General features: G+C 36.3%; 1 protein-coding gene across 15 annotated transcripts in view; it reads left to right on the forward strand.

The window, feature by feature from the left end:
- DNAH11 (dynein axonemal heavy chain 11) overlaps positions 1 to 13699 on the forward strand; it is an 80725-nt gene that overhangs the window by 42944 nt on the left and 24082 nt on the right. For 13 of the 15 annotated variants that reach the window (XM_066991810.1, XM_066991805.1, XM_066991812.1 and 10 more), the window contains 4 exons: positions 2348 to 2405; positions 4898 to 5602; positions 6372 to 6490; positions 12149 to 12352. In XM_066991810.1, the coding sequence (XP_066847911.1) occupies positions 2348 to 2405; positions 4898 to 5088 (249 nt within the window). In that variant the 3' untranslated portion in view covers positions 5089 to 5602; positions 6372 to 6490; positions 12149 to 12352. The remainder of the gene's footprint in view (positions 1 to 2347; positions 2406 to 4897; positions 5603 to 6371; positions 6491 to 12148; positions 12353 to 13699) is intronic. The other 2 variants (XM_066991808.1, XM_066991814.1) reach the window with 2 other exon arrangements.

The raw sequence follows: 13699 nt of genomic DNA on the forward strand, positions 1-13699 counted from the left end.
TAGGTAGTCTCTGAGTCTTGGGTTTTGAATGTTTATGCGTGGTTAAAAGTTTTTCTCCAAGATGAGGTTTTATTAGCAATCTTATTGTGTAAGTTAAGGGGAAAATATTTAAAAGGATTAATTGAGAATGTCACATCTTTTCTGCTGAGAATAAATTCTTTTTGACTAGAACAGGAGACAGTTAACTTCTGAAAAGCATCAAGACTGATGATTTTGTCTATATAGCATTGACCTGGAAGCTCAACCATTCAGACTAATAAATCAGGCAATTTATATTTAATCATTAACTAACTCCCGAGCTGAACAGCTGTTCAAAATTAGAAATGGGTCACCCCGGCCAGGATGACATTACAGGCAATCTATAATGCATTAGAATAAAATTACAGTGATTTTTAACTGTCTGGAAATTTATTACACTGCATGTTCCAACTCTTAAACCCTTGTTAGCCAATGTCACTAGTGATTTATGGTGCTTGGACGGTATGGTAAAATTACTGAAGATTTAAATAGACGATCATTCTATGTTTAGTAAATCTTCAAATTTCAAAGCTATTTTGGAGAATGAGGTGGGTGCTCTTTATTGTTTATGACTTACCAGTCAGTGACAACAAGAAGAGAGAATGGATAAATCAAAAGCCTTCTTGTAAATTAATGGATTTATTGTCTTGTTGCATTCATTTAATGATTTAAAGAAGAATCCAATGACTTCTGTAGGAAAAATGGATGTCTAAAATACTTTAAAACAAAACCGCTACCTTACAAAGATTGTTGTTAGAGCTTTCAATAGGAGTAGCCCTTTACTTGTCATTTGCTGGGTATCTCTTTTGGACATAACTGGGGTTTAGGAAGCCTTCACATACTGAGTTCCTGCATTTTTACTGTGAAAAGTTTAAATGCTAACTCTTAAGCACTGAATTTTAAAGATAATTCAATTTCTTTAGTGGATATTTTATATTCCCACTTTATACTAGAAGAGCTTGAATCTTCTGGTTAACCATTTTAGTAAATATTTCTGATTTTCTGAAAAACATAGATGGAATAAATATCAAGTTTAACAGTTGTTCTGTTGTTGTACACATAGAAATTTATTTTTTTTAATGAAAGAAACTATGGGGGATGCTTTCTATTCCATGGTTTTCACTGATTTTGATTAGATCATATAAAGGACTGGAAAAATACATTTTGATTAGTCATCACTCTGAAAAATGAATGTTCCATGAAATAAGAGTCAGTCTCATTTATGCTTAAAGGTGGCCTGTTCTTCCTATGTATTTCTTTTAAGTATTTGACAATCATTCATTTTTTCTCTCACAAGTATAATTGGTATAGGTGCAAGTATCAGAAAGAAGGTAAAGTTTGTGAATTCCAGATCATTACAGCTCTTAGCTCAGTAAAGTTTCTGGAACTCATAGGTAAAACAAGCGAGACAAATAAGAGGAAAAAATATAGAAACTCTTTTTCTCTGCCCCATTCTTGGGAAATAAATAAATAAAAAATAAAAAATAAATAAATAAAAGTATAAGCCACATCTTTGTTGATGTTGAAACAGCTTTAAACTTTTTTTTTTAATCATTATTTTTTTTTTTCCTAGTAGTCTTCTTTCCTTATGCTGACTTCTGAATCTGGCTGGAAATGATTGCACATTGCACAAAGCCCCACTGCCATGCTGTAGCTGCCAGCAGCATACCAGATGCTGCCAATATTGCAGTATGTCTGCTGTACTGTACCTGCCCTAAACAAAAGCACCAATTAGCTGGGGGGGGGGGGGGGGGGGGGGAAATGACATAAAATGCTTTTGATGAAGAGCTCCATTCTAATTTTTCAGATTCAAAGGGTTCAAATTGCCACCAGAAAGCACAGATTGTTTTCAGCCTTATGGCCTTAGGAAGTTTATCCCTCACTGGCAAAGTACATTTCCTATGGTGCTTTTGTTTGTGTAACATGGAGATTAAATGTTCTGTCACTTCTAAGTTGTTCAGGAGCTGTCATTTTCTAATTTGGCTTTGCAGTTTGAAAATGTGCATTGGAGCCAATTTGTTGAAAACCTCAAAGCACAAAAGAAAACTTTATGTGGTGGTGTCATGTTAGCAGCAGCATGTGTGTCTTACTTTGGACCCTTCACAAAACCATCTCTCCAGGAATTGATGGAACATTTCTGAATTCCCTTTCTAAAGCCACAAGTGGTAAATAAATAAATAAATAAATAAATGTACAAAATGTAAGTCTCCAGTGAAGGGTCTGGTTTCCTAAAGTCACTGTTTTTCACAAATGTGAAATATTTTTATTGATTATTGACCATATTTAAAAGTGTCTATAAAATACCTATTGCAGTCTGTTTGTTTTCTAGTACATATATATTTTGCTCGTTATTTTGAAGGGAATGGAAGAGAGAGGGGTAAGAAAAAGTAAGTTCCTTCCCTTTCCAATTCTCCATGTGAAATTCTGCTCTTTGTGACACCTGCGTAATAGCAAATGCTGTGAATACTGATAGCAATGTAGAGATACCTATTCTGTTTAGCTTTTCAGCTCCAAGCAGTGCATGTATTGCATAATGCTCCTTTCTCCATACGTGGAGGAAACCATGACAGTATTCAATAAATACAGACCGGCTCTAACTCTTAGAGTTGTCTCTGCACATCTTTCTCACTCCTTGGCCTCTTAAATATATGCCTTGTACCTTATTTCACCAGCTGCTGCTGCTTCATCTCTCTTAACGTTGCTCATATAGTATGGCTATAGCATAATGTGGTATGAGTAGCCTGAAATTTCTTCAAATGCTTCTGTTTCTGTACACTCTGTACTAGGATGTCCTCATGTCACCATCTTCACAGCTCTGTCACTGTGTCTTCCTCGCTAATCCTTCTTCATGAAGCTCTGGACATGTTCCTTTCCTCCTCACTACTCTAAGTGCTCCTGACTGGCTTGCTTCATATTTTACATGTGCCACAAATCACAGTATTGTATCACAATCAATGCAGTGGATTCTCTCAAACATGTAAAGGGTGGAATGCTTTCCCCTATTTCAAATCGCAAAGTTAAGGCACACAAATGAGTTGATCTGCCTGAGGACGCTCTAGAAATACATATTTAAAGCCAAATCCAAGCTTCACAAGTTCAGCAGTCAATGACATCTCTTTGCAGTTTTTTTTTTTTGTTTGTTTTTTGTTTGTTTGTTTTGCAAGAGTTTAACAATTTGTGTGAGGAAAAATGTCCTCTCTTTATTTGTTTTCACTAGTGGGGCCTTGGAAACAAACATCATTCTTTACTCTCTTAAGAATCTCCTCACATGGATGGAACACCTTTATAAATAAAAATAGTTCATACTCTTCGTATTTTTTAAGATGCTTTCACTGAAAAGTATTGAAATAAAGTAATTCCTTTCAGATTTGATTGTTTTCCTAAAGGTGGAGAAGAGTGGTAAAGGAAGAGAGAAAAGCATGTAGGAAGTGATGTTAAAAATAGATGATCATTAATAGTAATTTTTAGAAAGAATACCAACTAGTTCTGTGTCACAAAGTATCCATTTTGTGCATATGTAAGGACAGTAGATGTATCAGTATACTAAAATACATTTCTTGCATTGTGTCAAAATGTGTATTAGAAATTCTAATAACACTCCGATGCTAGGTTTTTCCACAAGGAAGTATTTCAGCTCATGGAGCTGAACGTAGTGCTTTCCTTGCAGTGCAGGAATAAAAGAAAGAACATTGTCAGTCTTTTGGTACATATAAATAAATTATTATATGCAGGGAATTAATATGTCAAATATTTGCAGGGATGTCTGTCTAGTGCTTTTGTGCTTGGATTTTCAGCAAGTTCATCAAACGTTAAGTTTATTTTGGACTCTGTGATTAGAATCAGGGTTTAGCCAATTGTTTTCCTAGTATGCTAACTATGACGTTTGTGCCACAGAAACTGCACTGGATATATTGTTCTATTATTATTAATGCTAATGTGAAAATTTGGCTCAATTTAAATAGAAGAAATAATTTTCTTTATTAAATAACCATCACATTTGCATGTTTTTTGATTTTAGGGTGCACTTTTAAGATAATCTCAAATCTACAAGCCAGTACTAAGGACTATACATGTGTAATGAGGAGGAAATTTTTTACAGGAGTATTTAAAACACCTCTGAATGGTGCTGAAGATAGACAAATATGGATTACGCTATTATTTCCTTTAATTTATGTTTTTAGAATTCAATCCAGAAATGAGAAATAGGGAAGCCTGGGATAATGTGGTGAAGGAATTGGTGAGAGTTTTTCCTTTATCTCAGTATGGAAAAATTAGGGGCTACCAGTAAAAACCAGTAATATGTTGGTATCCAGCAAGGGGGGCTGTCTGATGACTGCTTTAGTGTGCATGGAGCTCACAGCTTCCTTCTCAGTGAGCAGGCACTCACATGAGGGCTGCTGCTGGTGCTACACAGGGCTGCCTCTGCCCTCTCTTATAAGTTTTGAAGGTGACCTCGTTAACACATAGCTGAGCTGTATTAATAAGATCCCAGGGGAATCCTCTTTGTAATTTTTGTGCTATTAAATACATATTTATATACCAGAAATACCTGCTCAAGAGCATACTTGAGCATGAAATTTGCAATATCAGAATCTAGATACACTGAAATTTATAATGTATGGGTTTACTTTATCAAATATATTTTATGAATTAAATGTCTTAAATGAAAACACATCTTTTAAAACCCAAGATAAATAAAATAAACTGATTCTCATCACATTTCCTAGTATGTTATTTTGCATCTGATAGTTTACGGAGGTCCTCCTTACTTTCCTGCCTAGAAAATATTAATTTATATCAGCCTAGCTCTATCTTGTGTGTTGCACTGAGTCATGCCTTGCTGCTTGGTAACCTGACTGGTTTATTATATTTCACTCAGCTTCAAAGGTTCCTGTTCCTATGATGGAGGGCCTGGACCCAATTGCCACATTGACGGATGATGCTACGACTACAACATGGAGTAACAAGGGACTGCCTGCTGATCGGATGTCAGCAGAAAATGCCACCATTCTAACACACTGCAAGTGCTGTTTTTTTATGATAGATCCCCAGCAACAGGGAATTAAATAGATAAAGACTAAATACAGAGCTGACCTTAAAGTCATACATGTAGGACAGAAAGGGTATGTGCGTGCTGAAGGATCGTCTTTTGCATTCACTACCCTGAAGTTCCTCTAAGTTTTGTAAGGGATTGATGCGTCTTGGAATGTGTTTACTTGAAGACTTGAGATATTACAGCACTGCAGCTTATTTATCCATAATACCATTTTCTATTTGAAACAGTACATTTTTCATTTGAAATGACATAAATGTATCGAACTCAAAGATATAGAACTCTTAACAACTGAGAAAGTCCAAACAGTTTTGTATGGTTTAACCAAGCTCTTTCAGAAAAGCTTCTTCAATTCTATTATAGTTGTCTTTCTATAAGGATCATTTATCTAATATTTGATATATTTTTTTTCATGGTAAGTTTTCTGAAGACCTTTGTCTTGTGGAGAGATTATACTAATCAAAACCATGGTGATTTTATTGATCCCATGCCTGATCTCCTGATTGGAAGGCATACAGTTAAAAAGGGAAGGTAAGTATAGCTTGAGTAATCAGAATTTTTCCATGATGACTGGATCTACAATGCTTTGATTTTCTACTTTTTGCTTACTGTTTCATAACACTTCATGAAGTTATTTATTCCTTTTTAAAATGCTATGCTTTAAAACTGTTGATAAGTAAATATTAAAATGTTAGTATCTGCATCTGATTAGATAACAAAATTATTTTCTCAATTCTCAAATTGGACTCGAAATACAATATAGACATGCATAAGAGTTTTCTCAAACCACATTGAAAATGTTAACTTTTTTTTTTTTTGAGTATAAAGGTATTTTCGTTTCTTCCAAGCCAAAATATAATAAATGTTTCTTGACTTCCATTTTAGGCATCTATAGAAAATGGGAAAGTATTGGAAATGACAGGCTAGATTTGGATTTAACAATATATAGGATTTTCAAGCTGGAATATCGGCTTAAGGAAACCATACCTCCACTTTGCAGTGTGTTGCCATAGCTGTTTTTTGGGCCAACCCATGAAATAAATCAAGGAACTGGTTTAAAAATAAATAAATAAAATAAAAGGCTGATGAGGCAAAACTGATGTGCTACAACATGGGGCAGAGATGAGCAGCCAGTTTTTGGTTGCTATGATTGCCAGTGCCCTGAGTGTCAAACCAATCCAGTTGACAGTGTCCTCAAATCCTTTGAGGCAGACATAGTGGTGGTGTTAATGTCTCTTCAGCTTTACCTAGAAACCTAGTCTGTTGTCAACAAAAGTCACATGCCCCATTTCTTATGCAGTGTCTGAGGACAGAGCCTGTCCCAAACTCTCACTCCTGATGGCAGCAACACAGCCCTGTGAGCTCCAGCCCAGAGGTCTGGAGGTGGGTATTCAAGTGGAAGATACATGTTCGAACCAGGTAACACACAACTGAGTTTATTGCGTCTTCCCTCTCTGAAATTGCTATGGCAGGAGTGTAGATGGTACCAGATAAGCAGTCAGACATAGTATTCTGTCCTTTTCAGGGGCTGGCTGCAAATCCCATCTGTTGTCAAAATGTTTAGAACACATCATCAAAAATATTTCCTGTGATCTAGTTAAGGTACCTCTAGATACATTTTCAGGGATGATAATAGGAGAAGTAATTGAGTTTGTACTCAAGCACTTGGTGCAAGAGCATTTTAGTCTGTACTCTCTTCCATCACTTTTCGTGAAAGCTTCCAGTGTTGAGTCTCCAATGCAGCTGTCAGCCTAAAGAATAATGTTGATTTTTGGTAGCGTGAGAGTAAACCTGATAAACCTCATTAAATACCTCATCCGGTGAACTGAAATGCTGTGTTATTTTCTCCACTCAAATGTGGATTTATTTTTAAGACTTAAAGTATTCTTCTGCTCTATTCCTGTTTTCAAATAACATATTCATGAACTAGATCTTTCAAGTTTGAGAATATGATGCTTATTCTAATAAAAAATCAGAGGTACCCCTGAAGCACTCCTGGATCATTCTCAAATGTTACTCGAAGAGCATTTAGACTACTTGCACAGACTGTGATTTTTCAAAGAGAAAATATGAAAGATATATTAAATAAAAACTGATTTCTAGTTTTGGAGAGATTACTCAAGATTTTCTCCTTCCTCCTCCCTCCAGAATTTGAGGCTTTGATGTTCACACAGTAAATTTAAGTAACAGCTCACATCTCTGTGAATACTTGAAGCTCCTCGACGATACACTCTTACCCTGCAGTATGTCCTCTTGAAATGATTCTTTATTGTTGCCTTTCTATGTAATGGCAATAGTATTTGAAGTACTTCAATGTAAGACCATATAGGTTCATTTTCAGAATCTCCAGTGAAGACATTCTACTGAAAATTAGAATTATACTGGTCTAAAAGAGAGATGAGAGTCAGATTGCAAGGTATAACAAGGCTTAAGGCACAAGACAGAGGGATGTAAAACAGTAGAAAAAAAGTTGGACTGAAGAGGACGGGGGGCCCAGCAATAGAAATCTGCATTTACTCAGCAGAGGTTTCCATGTAGCACAGCAGACCAGTACACACTCACACAAGCATGAAGCTATTGTGATACAAATATAAGTTCTTTGTGTGAATATTTTAGCAACATTACGTGACCTAATGTTCCATTGCTCACTGAAGATGTAGCAGGTCTCCTCTGTGGGGCAATAGTAATATATACACCCCTTTATTACCAAATAAACAGAGTTTTCCTCATTCTGGATTAATTTCTGTTATTTGTTTATCTTAGTAGTTGTGTCAGGCACTTTGGATTTTTTTTTTTCTTCCTAATAAAGAAAGACTAGAAAGGTATTTGTGATAGATATGGTGCAGTCCAGCAGTTGAAGTTCATTAATAATTGGAATGTTGCAGAGTATGAAGTAATGAATACTAATTACTCCTTTCATGTCTGACAGCACCCCGTGGACCAATACATCAGCCCAGACTTTAATTTGGTTCTAGTAATGGTTTCATCAATAGTACATTAATTCTGTGTTTGAAAAGATATACAGTTGAACCTGACCCACACAGTAGATACCACTGTCATAAAATGGCCACATACTGACAACAACTGGATAATTACAAATAATTAAATCCACTGAGCTTCAGACAATCCTAATTTTAAGTAAAATATATCTTATCATATTAATCGACAGAAAGCATAGCTAGGGAGATTTATCAACTTGTACTCCTTCCAAAGCAAATTTACTAGCCTGCATATTAGAGAACTTGCTGATCTGTGAAGCAACTTCATAAAATTATATTCCTCCCCACATTGTTTACCAAGATCGTTCTTGTGTCAGACTCCTTGATGTTCTGTAACATCAGCTTCTGGTATTGTTTTTGAATGAAACCTGCAAAAGAGATTCTGAGCTTCAGAGAACTTCAGATATATGTATGAATTTACATTTTTCTCAAAAGTTGGGTGATTATAGTGTGAACTACAGTTACTTGTTATCTCTGCAAATCAGACTTTTTACTTGAGTGCTTTAGTTAAGAGTTAGAAGCCTAAGAAGCTTTAGGTGTTGAAGCTTGAGTATTTTAGTTTAGTTCAGGTTTCTGGACCTGCAAACCTGCTCAGTGGGTCTTAATATATATTAGGCTGTGACCTGATGTTGACAATGGCTAAAAATTGCTAAGATGATTATTAAAATAATTTAGTATATTTTCTGAGAGGATGGAGAAAGGACAAAAGTGAATAAAATAATTTCAAAAACTATCTGTTGTGGTACATGTTTGTATGTAACCATGAAAGGCATAACCGGGGGCAGGAGGGGGGAGAAATTAGGTCTTAATAGCAAGGTATCCAAAAGTGATTCAGAATGCACGTACTGAGATCTAGTGGAGCAGATAAATCAAGGCATGGAAGTAAACAGGTGCCAATTCTGTACAGATTTTTTGGCACTAACCTGCTAGTTCAGAAAGAGAAGTGGTGCCATTGAATAGGTTTGGTCTGGACAGACCAAAGAGTTTTATCACTGTAATTTATCTCTGCAATTCCTATGCCATCTCCCCAGAACCACTGTTTTGGAGATAACTGGATGTAGGCATTTAACTGTACAGATCAATATCATTTTGACTCATATGGGAGATGGTAGAGGAATAAATTTGTTGTTCATAAGACCCTGCATGCACCATATGAACTGTTATACCCACTCATCTACTCTGCACCTTCACAAAGTGGTAGTCATGTTTCTTCAGTTGAAAGATTAGGTTATTCAGGGTTATTTAAGATGTATTGAAATTTGATTTGTGTGCAAATGTAGCTTGTATTAACAAGTTTCCATTCTTATGAGGCATGACTATTATTCATGCACACACACAGCAAGACAATTCCTTTGGTTTCTCCACAGGGATAGCTTTCCTTGCCTTGAACGTCTCGCCAGCTGTGCAACTTTAAGGCAGCATTTTCCAACTGAACTAGTTTGACCAACTTACACAGTTTGCCTACTGAGATTGCCTAGTAACAGCTCCATTCTGCACTTGTTTTCACCTGATTTATTCAACTGCTTTCTCTACGTTACTTGTTGGAGTTTGAAAGTCTTTTCCAGAAGCTTTTAATTTTAAGCAGCAGGAAGTGAAAGAAGGCTCCTTTGGAAAATGTGTTTATCCCTCTTTCTTCAAACAGAAAAATATTGTTTCCCTTTCCTTTTCTGTCCAAGAATTTATCACTTCTTTTCATTCTCGCTGAGCTGATACAAAACATTTATTTATAGGAAGCTATCCTAGTTTTTGCCATTTAGAGTCACAGCATGTTTTGGAGAACATCCACCCTGAAAGGTACTCTTTTTAATTTTGAGTGCATGAAAATGTTTGCTCAGAAAAGTGTTTGCATAAACTCAAGCCATTTCATGATAAGAGGTCATGTTTGAATGCTGAAGATTTTTTTCATCTTCATCAGATGCTCTTTTTGAAAGTCCTAGGCATTGTTTCCTTAGGCAGTATGTGACAAGGGAAAAGCAGTTCTTTGTGCTGGTAACTCAGATTTTGGCAGACTCATTCCTAGACTTCTCACAGATGAGAGTTTGCTGCATGTGTAAGCTTCTGCAATATATTCATTCTAAATATTTGCTTTTGCTAAAACTCAGTTATTCCTTAAAATTTACACAGGATTTTAAAAGTGCTTTGGAAACCCCTTTCAAATCTCTTAATCCATTTTTTCAAGATCTATGAGTATTTTGGCAGGAAAACACTAGCAGATAAGAATTTCTCTTTAATTTACTTTGCATGTTCTTAAATAACAGAGAGATACTTTTTTTTTTTCCTAACTAGAATGGTACATTAATTCAGTCCATTCTAGCAGCCTCTGCTGGTGGAATAGGAGATTAAGAAGAAAAATTTACTAAAGACAAAATCTACTTTGGGTTATTTCTTTGGAGTAAATTTTTTGCTATGTCTTCTATCAAGGGCTTCCATAAATAGTGCCTATACCTGCTGCATTTCTTCAGAAACCAGAGTCAACCTTTAAATGGGTGCATTTCATTTAAAAAAATGAAGCAGTTGTCTAAATAGTTGTTGCTTATACTCCTTGAACCGTGTGAGAACAATAACAAAACATTTATTTTTCCCAGATCTGTAATTAACAGAAAACCTAGAATAGCAGCAGTAATAAAACCAACTGAGTCATTATGTAGTTTTTGCCTTTCATAGATGATAATCAAAGAACTTGGTAATTTATTGGTCCTGTGAACTGAGAACCCATAAAGTAAGTACTCGAATCCAGAACTTGAAAGCTTATTATATCACTACATAGACCTTCTGGAATGTAATGTGACTGTCTTAGTAAAGTGTTTCCACTAGCAAAGCAAACTGAAAGTCACCTTTTGTCAGATCTCTGCTTCTGTCTTTTGCCTTTGTGTATGTGTGTGTTGAAGGTACAGCAAAATTGCTCTGTGTCAAGCTCTAGTGCATCATTCTCTACAGCTGTAGCCAATTTACAACGGTATGAAGGGACCACAGTGTTGGAATTGAAATCCAAGTTGCAGAACTGAACGGTGAATTCAGCTCTATCTAAGGAAGGCTGAATTACCTGAAGGACAAAACCATTTGGCTGAATGTATCTAGCTGAATGTGGCTACTATGCAAGCACAAGACAGGAATGCTCATCTCCAGTAGTTTGCATTGAATTAGTATACAGTGTGCACACATCCAATGTTGTCTTGTAGAGTCATGGGTTTCCTAGGACCAGTCGCATTAAGTTATTCTTAGGAATTCACTTGCAGTGTATCATAAGTGACTGCCTTTCCATCCTGGTCCTTGGTGAAATGCAGAAGTGCTTTCAGCACACCATTTTATTTAGCCTATGTCTTCTGGCTAAGGGGATGTCAGAGGCAGGCAAGAATGTTGACAGTTGAAATATATGCCCCTGACTCTGGCAGTGCACTGTGATATCCTAAAAAGTAAGCAATGTGTAAGTTTGAACAGAGAATTGCTTTATTCATGTACTGATGTGACTTTCATGAGTTGTGTTTTAATATTAAGTATCTGTAGTACTGCAATCACTTTAAAAATTGATTGGGCTTAATGTGAACTTGAGTTTTATGAAATTAGTTTCCATCTACTTGCATTCTATTGCATAAACGCTCTACAGACTTCTATAAAAAAAAAAAAAAGATATTTGGAACTCCTTTCTTGGAAGAAAATATTCAAAGCAGCCATCGCTGTACAGAATAAATAAATAAATAAATAAAACTGTATTTAAAGAAACAACTGTAAGAACTAACAGCTATTTGATGAAGAATTGTTTGAAAACTCTCTTAAGCTTGTCATAAGCAATAAAGATAGAAGTTTACCCCTAAGCCACAGACTCTTCAGCACAGCAGTGAATAATCTACCAGTGTCTACTGTATGTGGAAAGGAAGCTATGCCAACTAGGAAACGCTGTATGTATTTTTCATATAGTTTTGGTGTGCTCAGTCATCATCATTTTGTTCCTTAAGGTTCAGGCACATAAAGTTTGGTTTGTATCCACTTCTTGTGCTGTCAAGATCACACAATGCTCATCTTTTTGTAATTAGGATATTTGTGATTTTTTCCCATTCTTGTGCATTTTATTCTTTCTCAGATATAACCAAATTGAAGAAAAAGAATGTGAATTCTACAGGAATTTCTGTCTCATCTTTCACACTAAGTTGGCTAACTCTCATACAAGCCAGAACTGCAGGCTCAGACCACTCTCATTAATCTCACTATCACCAGGGATGGGCTGGAAGAACAGTAGCTGGCTGTGTTGCTTGGTGCTGAAAGGCCAGACTTGGAAAATCGTAAGGTAAAGACTATCTTTTGATCTGTCCGTTGCTCCTTTTGAGATTGTAAGGCTAACTTTAATATGCCTGTTTGAATCTGCTGTACAGTAATTGCTAGTAACCCACATATTAGAAAGATTTTAAGGGTCAGATACCGCAAAGTGTAGAAAGTGTTTCTATAGATTTGCTCAAATTGGTGCTCCAAGAGGGCTGTGCTAGACCTAAAGCTTTCCTAGAAATTAAATGTATTGTGATCTTGTTCCCACACTTCTTTCTACTGCTCAGTTTGCTCTGTGCATTGCAATTATTTTACAGTACAGTATTAAAGCCTTGTACAGTGCTTTGTGCTTTAGTGATATTCAGCCAATAAGTGCAAATAAAACTTCATGCCAGTCCATAAGAGGATATGATGGCATTTGGTTAGGACCTGGGGTACTTGGTTAATGAACTATAATTTATTCCTACAGAGGTGCAGTTCTGTGGTTCTTGCAGTCATAGCCAATGTATGGTACTTTATAAACAGAAATACTTTTATATATGATTATAAAGAGGACCTTGAGCAGACTAGTCTAAAAAATGGAAAAAGTGCTTAAGGGTATCTTAAGGGTATGAAATGAGTAGTAAGAATTCTTCCTATTTCTCTGTCCAGTTAGCTCTTACACTTCACAAACTTCATCGGCAAAGATTAGCTGCGTCTCTTTGAGGTACTTCTGCTTTATGCAAGGGCAGGCTGGGTCAGAGAGCTTAATTACCCCTTGAAGAATGAAAGCAGTATACTTGGGAACACCGTGTGAAAACAACTTTCCATTTTCTTCTGCATCTGCACATTGCTCCACATGTGGTTGTACACTTCCAACACCTACATCATGTAGGTTTTTTTAGTGTAAGGGTCAGATTCTGATGGAGAACTCCCAACAAGACTGGTTAAACTCTTGCAGTGTCAGAGGGCCAGTCCAGCAGAGCAGACTGACCATACTTCCCCACCCTGCTTGCTCCCCTAGTGGCGTTCTCCAGCTTCATGCTATTCTTGGTTTCTCAACTGCCACGTAGATTACCACTCACCTTCTCTGGCAAGATCCCAATCCTTTTGTGTAGTCTGAGGAGGAAGGAAGTTAGGAGAGAACTGAAGTTCTAGTCCATGGTGAGTGTGGTCTCCTCCTTGACCGTGATCTTGACATTCTTGCTTTGGGTGTCCCGGAACTTTAATTCTAATGTACTGGGACAGAAGATGAACTACCTCCTTCAGAAATTAAATTAAATCATCTGGTGCGATTACATAAAAATAGCTCACAAACGCTAAAAACCAGCATTTTTACTGCTATTTTTTTTTGTTTGAGTACAGAGTTTTCATTCTCTCTGCTAGTCAGTGC

Source organism: Anser cygnoides, chromosome 2, assembly GCF_040182565.1.
Source record: "Anser cygnoides isolate HZ-2024a breed goose chromosome 2, Taihu_goose_T2T_genome, whole genome shotgun sequence".
NCBI classification, from domain to species: Eukaryota; Metazoa; Chordata; class Aves; order Anseriformes; family Anatidae; genus Anser; species Anser cygnoides.